Genomic DNA, 13,198 nt, shown 5'->3' on the forward strand with positions numbered 1-13,198 from the left:
ATAGAAAAAGAGAGAGAGAGAGGAAGAGAGAGACACACAGATAGATAAATAGATAGATAGATAGAGAAAGAGAGAGAGAGGACGAGAGAGATACACAGATAGATAGATAGATAGATAGATAGAGAAAGCGAGAGAGAGGAAGAGAGAGACACACAGATAGATAGATAGATAGAGAAAGCGAGAGAGAGGAAGAGAGAGACACACAGATAGATAGATAGATAGAGAAAGCGAGAGAGAGGAAGAGAGAGACACACAGATAGATAGATAGATAGAGAAAGCGAGAGAGAGGAAGAGAGAGAGACACAGATAGATAGATAGATAGAGAAAGCGAGAGAGAGGAAGAGAGAGACACACAGATAGATAAATAGATAGATAGATAGAGAAAGAGAGAGAGAGAGAGGAAGAGAGAGATACACAGATAGATAGATAGAGAAAGCGAGAGAGAGGAAGAGAGAGACACACAAATAGATAAATAGATAGATAGATAGAGAAAGAGAGAGAGAGAGGAAGAGAGAGATACACAGATAGATAGATAGATAGATAGATAGATAGAGAAAGAGAGACAGGAAGAGAGAAAGACACACATATAGATAGATAGATAAATAGAGAGAGAGAGAGAGATAGATAGAGATAGAGACAGAGAGAGATAAATAGATAGATAGAGACAGAGACAGAGAGAGAGAGATACATTGATAGAGACGGAGACAGAGATAGATAGATAGAGACAGAGACAGAGACAGAGACAGAAATAGATCAATAGATAGGGAGAGAGAGACAGAGACAGAAATAGAGACAGAGAGAGATAAAGAAAGAGGGAGAGAGAGAGAGAGACAAAGGCAGAGATAGATAGATAGAGAGAGAGACACAAACAGAGATAGATAGAAAGAGAGAGATACAAACACAGAGAGATAGATAGATAGAAAGAGAGATAGAGACAGAGACAGAAATAGATCGATAGATAGGGAGAGAGACAAAGACAGAAATAGAGACAGAGAGAGATAAAGAAAGAGAGAGAGAGAGAGAGAGAGAGAGAGAGAGACCAAGGCAGAGATAGAGACAGAGATAAATAGATAGAGAGAGAGACAGAGACAGAGATAGATAGAAAGAGAGAGATACAAACACAGAGAGAGAGAGAGATAGAAAGAGAGACAAAGACAGAAATAGATCGATAGATAGAGAGAGAGAGACAGAGACAGAAATAGAGACAGAGAGAGATAAAGAAAGAGGGAGAGAGAGAGAGACAAAGGCAGAGATAGAGACACAGATAGATAAATAGAGAGAGAGAGAGACAAAGACAGAGATAGATAGAAAGAGAGAGATACAAACACAGAGAGATAGAGAGAGAGATAGATAGCAAGAGATACAGAGACAGAAATAGATCGATAAATAGGGAGAGAGAGACAGAGACAGAAATAGAGACAGAGAGAGATAAAGAAAGAGAGAGAGAGAGAGAGAGAGAGAGAGAGAGACCAAGGCAGAGATAGAGACAGAGATAAATAGATAGAGAGAGAGACAGAGACAGAGATAGATAGAAAGAGAGAGATACAGACACAGAGAGATAGAGAGAGAGATAGATAGAAAGAGAGACAAAGACAGAGATAGAAATAGATCGATAGATAGAGAGAGACAGACAGAGACAGAAATAGATCAATAGATTGGGAGAGAGAGACAGAGACAGAAATAGAGACAAGAGAGATTTTTTTTTGAACTATAACAAGGGATGAACACCCGACGAATCGGTGAACCTCCCATCAAGACCTCACAGGCCCTTTACATACTTAACAATCATCATCAGAACCTCCCTTCGCTTCCCGTCGCTTGCAAGGACCATGCTGCCTTAAGTCCTTCTGCTTCATGTATAGCTCCATCGGTAGAAGCCCTTCTTCCTCTAAACACCACCTCGTTTCTATGTAGCCAGATGGCCCAAAACACGACAAGTGCTCGACCCCCTTCCCTGTTTCTTCTTCCCACGAAATGCCGTGCCGAGTCCCAAAAAGCCTGTTCAGATGTCACCTTCAACCTTGAGAGTACCTGGCTGGCCCAAACTGTGCAAGCAAAGGAGCATTCAAAGAAAAGGTGGTTGCAATCTTCTTCCCCATTCAGACACAACGTGCATTGCGACGAAGTATCTGGGTATAACTTTTTGCGGAGGACTTTTGTCATTAGTCTTTTCCTTGCTAGGCACCTTTAATGGGACTTTTTGACGCCATATGAACCTGCATGCCCTGACCAATGCCATGTCTTCCTCTTGTCCTTCTCAAATCATCGTATAAGCCTTATGAACCGAGAAGGAGTCATTTGTCCATGACCAACTATCTCGTTCTCCATCTTCGGGTCGTAGCTGAAATAGCGATTGTTGCAGGTCCATGTAATCCAATACACGCTGGTTAGATAAGGCTCATTGTATGATCGGGTTCCACGCGCCCTCCCAGCAATCACGCAAGTGGGCATTATGATCCTGGACCAATGCATACAGTCGAGGGAATACCGCCCCAAGGATGCCCCATGGTGACCATGGATCTCTCAAAAATTTGAATGTCTTCCCGTCACCTAACATGGCCGAGAAAAAACTTTGCACTCTAGGAAACACCTGTCTCAACCCTTGCCAGAATGGCGATGCTCCGTGATACATCTCTGCCTTTCTGTCCCAATTCAGACCATTACCATAGATATCACACAATAGCTAGACGATCAGACCCTCTCGTGGATTCATAATTCTCTCCACCCATTTGGTTAGTAGCGTCGTGTTCATGCTTTGCATGTGTAGGACCCCCAGACCTCCCACCAATTATGCTTTGGGTAGCATACTTGATCCCATGCCACCATCGCTAAGCCCCTTCTTTGTTCTGGCCCAGATCCTCTTCATAGAAAATGCCTAATCATTTCTTCTATTCTCTTCCAGACCTCAATGGGCATCATGAATACAGAGAGATAGAAAATTGGAATGGTTGATAAAACTGACCTCAATAGCACCAATCGTCCCCCTTTAGATAATACCTTTGCTTGCCATCCCTCCAGTCATCGTTCCACCTTCTCGATGACCAGTTGCCAATCAATTTTCGTCATCCTCCCCTTCGTTAGTGGTAGGCCCAGATATCTCATTGGAAGCCTCCCGATTGGTGTTTTTAGAATCTTTGCACACTGTGCTCCTTCTTCTTGCGTGAGCTCGCTACTCATAAAAGCTGATTTGGTCCTGTTTATTTGGAGTCCCGAGAAATCTGCACACAAATCAATTATGATGGATATGTTCCTCGCTTCCCTCATCGATACTTCGATGAAGAAAGTGGTGTCATCAACGTATTGAAGTAATGAAATTCCATTTGATTGCTCTGATAGTTGATAGCCTTGCAGTAGGCCCTTTGTGCATGCTTGCTCAGTACATACTGCGAGTGCGTCTACTGCCAAGACAAATAGTAACGGTGCCAATGGGCAGCCTTGTCTCACTCCTCATTGATGTTGTATTCGTCCATTTTCTGGGCGTCCATTTACAAGCACCGTACAGGAGTACGTAGTGATGCATCTCTTCACTCAGATTATTCATTCCTTGAGAAAACCCATCCTCTTCATGGATGCCCATAGAAAATCTCAGTCTCAAGAGTCGTACGCCTTGACAAAATTAACCTTCCACATGAACCCTCGCGTTCCCTTCCTCTTCCATGCAGCTATTATTTCTCCGGCTGTGACTGCACTATCCACCAGTAGCCTGCCAAGGATAAAGGTAGACTAAGCAGGTCCAACCAGTTCACCAATCATGGTTCTAAGCATGTTTGCTAACACCTTGACAATAATCAAATAGATTGAATTTGACAATGAGATGGGTCTAAAATCTTCAATTTTTTCTACCCCTTGGCCTTTCGACAAGAGGAACATATGTGATCTATTTATCTTCTCCATGTGTCCTCTTCCCTCTCTAAATTCATTAGATGTGGCCATCACATTTGGACCAACCAAATTCCAACATTGGTTGTAAAAGAAGACTGGAATGCCATTTGGACCCGGAGCTCCCTCCCCATTCAACCATTTAATCGCTGCCTTGACCTCGTCTGAAAAAGCTGGATCAGTTCCTCTTGATGTTCCGGGCTCACCCTCTTTGCCCCTGTGCCGCACCGCCTCCATTTACTCCGTTTTCCCTTTCTGTAGAAGGATCTGAAATGGTCTGTAATGGCTTGCCCCACCGCTTGTGTACCAATGTGTTCCCTCTGTCTCACTTTTATTTTCAATATTCGATTTGTACGTCTCCTGCCATTCGCCACCAGATGGAAAAATCTCGTGTTTGCATCCCCTACGTGTAGCCATGACTGTCTTGATCGCTGTCTCCAATCCATCTCCAATTTCTTGTCTTCCTCTGCTACGACACCCTGCCATCTTCTACGTCCTTGAACCTGTTCTCCCTCTAGATTCCTGATGTCTTCCAACTCATCCAATTGCTTTACTTTGACTAGAGCATTGTTCCTCCTCTTTTTCCTGGTATCCTAAACTTGTTTTCGATACCCCATCAAATGCTACCGCAATCCTTTCGATTTCTGGGTGATGGTCTCTATGTCTGACCTTGCTCTTGGCGGTGTAGTCCATGCTTTTGATATCTCATCATTGAACTTGTCATCGTGGAAAAGACAGAGAGAGATAAAGAAAGAGGGAGAGAGAGAGAGAGACAAAGGTAGAGATAGAGACATAGTAAGAGATATAGAGAGACAGAAACAGAGATAGATAGAAAGAGAGAGATATAGACACAGAGAGATAGAGAGAGAGAGAGACATCGAGAGAGATATAGAGAGAGAGGTATCGAGAGAGAGATAGAGAGAGACAGAGACACAGAGAGAGATATAGAGAGAGACACAGAGAGAGGTATCGAGAGAGAGATAGAGAGAGACAGAGACACAGAGAGAGATATAGAGAGAGACACAGAGAGAGGTATAGAGAGAGAGAGAGATAGAGAGAGAGAGAGACACACACAGAGAGAGATATAGAGAGAGAGGTATAGAGAGAGAGAGAGACACAGAGAGAGATATAGAGAGAGATAGTGAGAGACACAGAGAGAGGTATAGAGAGAGACACACACACAGAGAGAGATATAGAGAGAGATAGTGAGAGACACAGAGAGAGGTATAGAGAGAGACACACACACAGAGAGAGATATAGAGAGAGATAGTGAGAGACACAGAGATAGGTATAGAGAGAGAGATAGAGAGAGATTGAGAGAGACAGAGGGACACAGAGAGAGAGATAGAGAGAGAGAGAGAGACAGAGAGATATATATATAGAGAGAGATAGAGAGAGACATATACAGAGAGACAGAGACACAAATATATTTATATAGAGAGAGACAGAGACACAGAGAGATATATATAGAGAGAGAGATAGAGAGAGACATATATAGAGAGACAGAGACACAAATATATTTATAGAGAGAGAAAGACAGAGACACAGAAATATATAGAGAGACAGAGACACAGATATATATTTATGTATATAGAGAGAAAGAGACAGAGATATAGAGAGAGAGAGAGAGACATAGAGATATATAGAGAGATAGAGAGAGAGACGGAGACACAGCGAGATATATGTAGAGAGAGATAGAGAGACAGAGACACAGAGATATATACAGACAGAGAGATAGAGAGAGACAGATACATAGAGATATATACAGACAGAGAGATAGAGAGAGAGAGAGAGACATAGAGAGATATATAAAGAGAGAGATAGAGACAGACACAGAGAGATATATATAGAGAGAGATAGAGACAGACACAGAGAGAGATATATAGAGAGAGATAGAGACAGACACAGAGATATATATATAGAGAGAGATAGAGACAGAGACATAGAGAGATATATAGAGAGAGAGAGATAGAGACAGAGACACAAAGAGATATATAAAGAGAGAGATAGAGAGAGAGACAGAGACACAGATATATATATAGACATAGAGAGAGACACTGAGCGATATATTCAGAGAGAGACAGAGAGAGATATATAGAGAGAGAGACAGAGAAAGAGAGAGATAGAGAGAGAGCGAGAGAAAGAGACAGAGATAGAGAGAGAGAGAGAAACAGAGACAGCGGTTGATAGAGAGAAACAGAGACAGAGGTAGATAGAGAGAGAGAGAAAGACAGAGAAAGAGAGAGAGAGAGATAGAGAGAGAGTGAGAGACAGGGATAGAGAGAGAGAGAGACAGAGCCTGAGATAGACAAAGAGAAACAGAGACAGGTAGATAGAGACAGAGAGAGATAGACAGAGAGAAACAGAGAAAGGTTGATAGAGACAGAGACAAAGACAGACAGAGATAAACAGAGAGAAACAGAGACAGGTTGATAGTGAGAGAGATAGACATAAAAAAACAGAGACAAGTTGATAGAGAGAGAGAGAGACAGAGACAGAGATAGACAGAGAGAAACAGAGAAAGGTTGATAGAGACAGAGACAAAGACAGACAGAGATAAACAGAGAGAAACAGAGACAGGTTGATAGTGAGAGAGATAGACATAAAAAAACAGAGACAAGTTGATAGAGAGAGAGAGACAGAGACAGAGATATACAGAGAGAAACAGAAACATAGATAGGGAGAGAAACAGAGACAGGTAGATAGAGAGAGACAGAGACAGAGACAGAGACATACAGAGATAGACAGAGACAGAGATAGAGAGAGAAACAGAGACAGGTAGATAGTGAGAGAGACAGAGACAGAGACAGAGATAGACAAAGAGAAACAGAGACAGGTAGATAGTGAGAGAGACAGAGACAGACAGAGACGGACAGAGACAGAGATAGACAAAGAGAAACAGAGACAGAGACAGAGATAGAGAGAGATAAACAGAGATAGAGATAGAGCGAGAGAGAAACAGAGACAGGTAGATAGAGAGAGAGCAAGAGAGAGAGAGACCTGCATGAGAGGGTATAGTTTCACAGTACAATGGCCTGGGAGTAGCATGCGCTGACTTCCATGCGTAGACTGGACCAGAAGACATGGCCACAGCTCTCAAACTTCTTTAGCATTGATTCAAACCACGTCCGGGCCCAAGGTTCCTCGGCTCCCCCCAGACTCAGATCATACGGAACCGAGAAGCTGCCCGAGGATACAAATTCATCACTTTCTAAACAAAATTAAAGTTTTGGGCAACCCCCCCTATATCTTTTTATCAAATAGTTTTCTTGTCATTTTCATACAAAGTCTGACCCAAATCAAGGAAATTTTCAAGCTCTTCTAGACCCACAATTTTTGACCTCCTATAATGATGCTGATGATTTTTAAGAAAATCACCGGTATACGATAAAAAACTAATAAATAACAGAGTCAAAAGAATAAGTACCTCATTATTTCCTCTTCAAGTTGTTTGCCTCCTGATGCTTCTTTTCTGAAATAAGGGGATTCAAATTCTCAGATATAATTTACAAGGGTGCATTATTGTGGAGTTTGAAGGAAAACAACAAACCGGCGTGCTAAGATCTTGTAAATGTGAAGTGATTTTGTGGAAAGGTTAAAGATGGCATCGGATATGTGCTCCTTACTGAACAAGTAAACTGCAGGATAACCAAGAAGCCATCTGCAGGAGAAAAGATTTATTCCTCGATATTCCCTTTCAGTATTTGTGCCTTCATAGTTTGATGAAACAATGCTCGGTTAAAGATGATAATGCACAAGTAATTTTGCCATGAGATGAAGAATATAACATACCCATTTAAGGTTGGGATTACCACGTCGGTGTCCTTGATGCAGACACTGAAATCAAGTGGGTTGGATTGAGGGAAATTGCACTCACATATGGTAGACAGGCTGTTTGAATTTGGACACTTTGGGCATGGACCAGCACTTGTCGAGAGAGCTTTAGGTAAAGAAGACACGAGATATTTGTTTGTTGCTTCGATTTGAAACAGCGATGAAAATTTTCTTTGTATATCAATAACGCCAGACAAAAGCTTATTTTGGTCACTAAATGGAAGTAGCTGCTAATTAAACAAGGTGTTATCAGTAATACCGAAAATCAAATGTTCATCATCCAAAAGAGGCTTTGTTTTGATAGAAGGTACAAACCTTGGGAGGATCATGATCAAGATCAATGAAAAGCAGTTGATTTTGAGAGGTGGGCTCAAGGTATTCAGTGAGTCCCTCAATATGAATCATATAGATCATGTCCTCTATGATCATAACTATCAAAGAGAGTAAAACAGGTGATGCCTGGAAAAAAGATATTTATTGTAAGACACAATTGTGCAATATGTAGGATTTTTACAAGAAACACTCAACAACTGAAAAGTACAGGTACAAAAAGAAAGGCCTTTTCCAGCACGATGCACAGGATTCAAGAATCTCTTACCTTAAAATATCGGCCCATAATATTTTTTAATATACTGGATTTATTGAGACGGTATTTTGCGCCAGAGAACAAAAAGGAACAAACATTTGGGTGTTGAATAAACGTATAAGTGAAAGATAGAATGTTATAATCTTGACCTTGAAGACCACTCAAGTTGGATTACATTTCAAAAATACTAAAAAATCAACATAAAGTTACCCTATTATAATGAGCCATAGTCCATCCATTTCCTCGAGAGTTATTCATCTCTATTTCTCTCTTTCTCTTTCCAAAACACACACACACACACCCCTCTTTTCCCCTCCTCAAACTACACAGAAGGGTAAAACGGTCGGATACAGCACAGGCTCAAGAAACCTAAACTTCAGGGTAAGACACACTAATGGTGATATACCGATGTCTGTTGTCCGATATCCCAATCTCACACGTCATGATCTCATCAGTACATTCAGACAGCTCACCATGTGGCAGATTTACTTCCAGGAAGTTTATTCTGACTGTTTGCCGAGGTGGGAATGCATAACATCAACTTACCAGATTGAGCAATGTCAGCCAATAACGTTGTACTGATTTCTTATCTTGTCACGTACTCTATCGGATCCAGGCTAATGAGTCTTCCCATTAGCCTGTCTATGTAATACTGATCTCTGGTATTAAAACCAGGGGTCTCTGTTGAATGAAAGAAGTCACTCTTTTTCTCGTTTAGGGTTTCTTCTCGTTCCTCCCTGTTCTAAACTCCCAAGCAAAGGTGTCCACGTGGAATCTTTGAAGGGCCATATCTGCTCTCTCTTTATTTACCTATTTATTTATTTTGTCATTTTTCTATCTTATTGGACATTGTGTATTTTGGGTATGGATTATCGGTTCTGACTAGTCTGCATCAGAATTTGATGACTAGTCTGCATTCAGCTCATTTATGACTAGTCTGCATCAGAACTTGATGACTAGTCTGTATTCAGCTCATTTATGACTAATTTGAATCAGAATTTGATCGTAGGTGCCTAGAAGAAGCATTATCAGACACAAATTGGACAATGGCAAGGAGATGAAAGCACTACATAAGATGTCACTTGGGATAAGGATGATTTGCCTACAGGTAAGAAAGTTGTCGGTTGCTGTTGAGTATATACAATAAAGTACAAAACAAACGGGAAGATTGTGATACGATAGTATCTAGAAGAAGAATCAATCGAAAGAACAGAACGCACCTACACCTGCTAGCTCAAGATTCACCACACTGCTTGATTGTGCTGTAGAGCGATCCTGTTGAGTGCGCCCCAATGGATATCCCAGAATCTTGAGCTCTGTCGCCCTCCTCGTAGACTGGCCACATGCAGCCCATGCCTCGAGGGAGAGACTCACCAACAGATTCTTAAAATCCCCTTCCAAAGACCCCCTCTCCTCTTTTCTCCCCTCTCTTTATATACTTATTCTCCCACCATTATCCTCCAATTGGCTTTTATTTCATTCTTCCCTTTAATGGGCCTAAATTTGCCCTTTAATTCCTAGGTCTTCATGTGCCAATTCAAATGACGCTCTTCTGTGCTCTTTTATGAAGTCGACTTTGGGTCAGCCCTTGGTTGCCCCTCACTGCGACCAACGTTGACCACTGCCTCCTTAGTTTGCATCTCATCTGGACATTCCTTCATTTGCCTCGTCTTGTATGTGATGTAGAGGACCGTATCAGATTGAAAGGTAAAAAGCTCAACTAATGGTGCAGGGCTACACTAAAATAATAAAACTGATAACTACGAGACTTTATCTCAGGCAGCTAAAATTGTACAGATTCTAGTCACATTACCAGTGAACTCTAACTGGGAACTTTTACAGTTTGATGTTAAAATACATTTCCTCTTGGAGACTCTGAGGAAGAGATATATATAGTCTTTTGAAAGAAATATATATATGAACCGTTGCCTCCAAGATATGAGACTAATACAAACCTCCCAAGACACCACTTGGGAAAGAGTAAGAAGCGCCACAGGATGGAGGCATGCGCAACACAAGAGCCTCTTTGAACGGGGCATTTTGGCTGGAAATAAGACCTTTTCCAGAAAGAAAATCAAGAAGAATCTTACCTGAATCAGCAAAGGCAACTGGCTGGTCAGGAAATGCTCCAGATCCAGAGGAGGTGCCTGGGCGATGCAGCCTAGCTCTCTACCCTATCTTTCCCTTTCTTGATTTCTCTCACTCTTCACTCGCTGATCTCTCTCTCCACTCATAGATCCCTGAAACTGTGAAAAGGGTGCCATCTACTGATTGTATCAGTGTTGATGCAAACAGCAGACTTGTTTTTTTTTCTTGATGCTCCTAGCACCGGTCTGGTTATTCAGTGTTGGCATACAGCTAATGGTGTCACCCTCAATTTTTCATTTGTGCTATCATGCATCTCCTAGTGTCCATCTCCGCTGATTTCATCTTACCAGACATAAATTCTACTATTAAATTTTTTAAAAGAAGTTTTACTGTCAAACAATTGCTCCACTATCGGATGTGCAACTAAAGCATAGTGAGAGGCCTCCACCATGATGATGATCAGATACGCTCTGGTACCATCTCAAGGCTTTGAAGCAGAAGAAGATTGAACCCCAGAAGTACTTTAAGGGAGAGATAAAGGTGAGAGAGGATAAGGACAGAATTTTTTTTTTTTTTTGAAAATTATAAGGACAGAAATGATCATCTTATTCAATGCATCAAGGGGTCCTGTTATTTATGCTAGGACACGACACGAGGATAAAAAAAAGGTGATAAGGAAAAGAGAAGAAGAGGAGAAAGTATATAGTATTTCTACCACCAATGACCCACAACCTTCTCTCAGACTATTCTAAAAAAAATTTAGGGGTCGTTATGGACATGTTCTCATAAAAAGAATGACGATAAACAAAGAAGAAAGAATCGATGAGTTCATTCGTCACCACTGTGGTTCTTGGAGGTCCCCTTCCCTATTATCGTTCCATAAATCTATCAAGAACTTCCCCAAATTTCCTCCCTCTCTCTACCTAGTTATTCATAAAATGTCTTCAACGAGCCTTTGCTGCGCATCGACTTCATACCAAAAGTGCGAAGGACTTCATACTCTTAGAATTGAAATATCACTGTGATGACAAGATTTTTCATTGGTGAGCAGAATGAAAGAAAGATGGAAATTCTTTTAATATTTTTCATTTTTATCCTAACATTTTCAATCAGAGAGATGAAAGCGAGAAAAAAATGTTTTTTTCATGAAACTAGGGGTGTCTATCGTTTTACAATGTGGGCCACTGATGTCGTCCAATATATTTTTCTAAAATAAAATTAAAGCACACTCGTAATAAACGAAAGACACCTCACGGCATAGATCCAAAAGTCTGCAAAGATGATCCGTGAGTTCTGGCACTTTTCCCCCATAGTCAACCATAACAACAGGCCTCACTCGCGTGCACAGCGCAACAATATCTGCCCAAAAATAAATACCAAATCTCATCAAATAAATTAAGATCGCAAATCATGTTGTTTATGGATAATAAAAACATTAAAAGATAGCACAAGCCAAGAAAAAAACACGAAGAAAAGATGCTCCCGCCATATCCTGTCAGGATTTATAAAGTAAACTCGATCGAATAGAAATTCACTTTACTCCATGAATTGAGTTAGCAAAAAATGATGAAAGAGCAATCATTCCCAATCTGTTTGACCTTCCGGAACAGATTCGTCGTTCGATGAGACGAAACGGTTAGGTTACGTTCAACGAAATACCTTAATTAAGCATAAAAAATGTAAAATCTGCATGAAAACTCGATCAAAAACCATAAAAATTAATGCAACGGACAAACAAGACAACGACACAGATTTGGCGAATTACGCAGGAATCGACTATTTCGGACCAGTGTGAAGCCGACGTCTCGCCGTAGGAGAAATCCGCCATTTGATCTTTGAAATGCACGAATCCACCACTGAGAGCGTCTCTTCCATCACTCTGACCTGCCCGTTGAACAAAGACTCACTTCTCTTCTCTTTCCTGGATTTTATATGAATCGAACCCGCTCTGAGCCGGTTTTCCTCGTTGAACCGGAGCTCATTTCTGCCCGTTAGACCGGTTCGAACCGGGATGTAACTGTTTGCCGTCAAGCCTCCGATGACGATGACGAGAGGACGATGAGGACATCCTCTTAGACATGGTTGTTCTGTTCTGTTCTTTTGAAATTAGAACAATTTGAACAAAATTCGCACAATTAGAACAATTTGAACAAAATTCACACAAATTGCTACAAATTCGCACAGAATTTGCACAATTCACACAAATTCTCAGAGAAAAATGTTTTTAGTATTTTTTCTTACTAAGTGTGGATGTATTATTAAAGAAATATTCTTAAGTATTTAAATGATCCTAATAATAAGATTTTCATGGGCTTGTATGGTCTATGTGATAATGTTATGGTTGGCATATGTTCATGTTTATGAATCCCTGCTATCGATTGTTGGGTATCCAGATGAAATTGCTATAATGAAATATTTATCAGCAGCATGCTGTGATTCTGAGTTTTCTAGGAGGATTCGGTGCTTGTTGGAGGATTTTGACAAAATAGAAAAGAAATCGTCTATTGTCACAATAACTAGAGCTCGGTGGATAGCACGTACGTCAGCAATTTGAGAGCCATCCTTTTCGATCAGATGGTTCCTTTTGTTGCATTCAAGAGGAAAATATTCTTTGCACTACATTTTGCTTGGAAATTTATTTGCATTTTATTTTGTTCTATCAGAGTTGTCATTCATACTGTTCTGAGAGCTATTAGGTTGCGTGAAGGAATCAATGTAGTGGAGTCATCTCATTCAGGGTTATTTACTCATTACTGTGAAAGGCATGTTAATGTCTTTGTTGAGAATTTCTTCTTTGGAATGAATCCAATG

The 13,198-nt window shown here is 40.8% G+C and overlaps 1 protein-coding gene across 2 annotated transcripts; it reads right to left on the reverse strand.

Annotated features, from left to right (window-relative positions):
* Window positions 1-1,683: 1,683 nt before the first annotated feature.
* LOC144716307 (uncharacterized) lies at window positions 1,684-12,294 on the reverse strand. Of its 2 annotated transcripts, none has more exons than XM_078591426.1 (7): window positions 12,175-12,294; window positions 11,637-11,746; window positions 8,029-8,172; window positions 7,672-7,940; window positions 7,430-7,540; window positions 7,307-7,351; window positions 1,684-7,062 (listed from the first exon to the last, which is right to left on the reverse strand). In XM_078591426.1, exons 1-7 carry the CDS (start codon window positions 12,260-12,262, stop codon window positions 6,900-6,902), a joined length of 930 nt encoding a protein of 309 aa, XP_078447552.1. In that variant the 5' UTR covers window positions 12,263-12,294; the 3' UTR covers window positions 1,684-6,899. The 2 variants fall into 2 exon arrangements, with proteins under 2 accessions (XP_078447552.1, XP_078447551.1); XM_078591425.1 differs by having other exon boundaries at window positions 7,672-7,943.
* Between the last annotated feature and the right edge of the window lie 904 nt (window positions 12,295-13,198).

The sequence above is a fragment of the Wolffia australiana genome, chromosome 20 (genome assembly GCF_029677425.1).
Source record: "Wolffia australiana isolate 7733 chromosome 20, ASM2967742v1".
NCBI lineage: Eukaryota > Viridiplantae > Streptophyta > Magnoliopsida > Alismatales > Araceae > Wolffia > Wolffia australiana.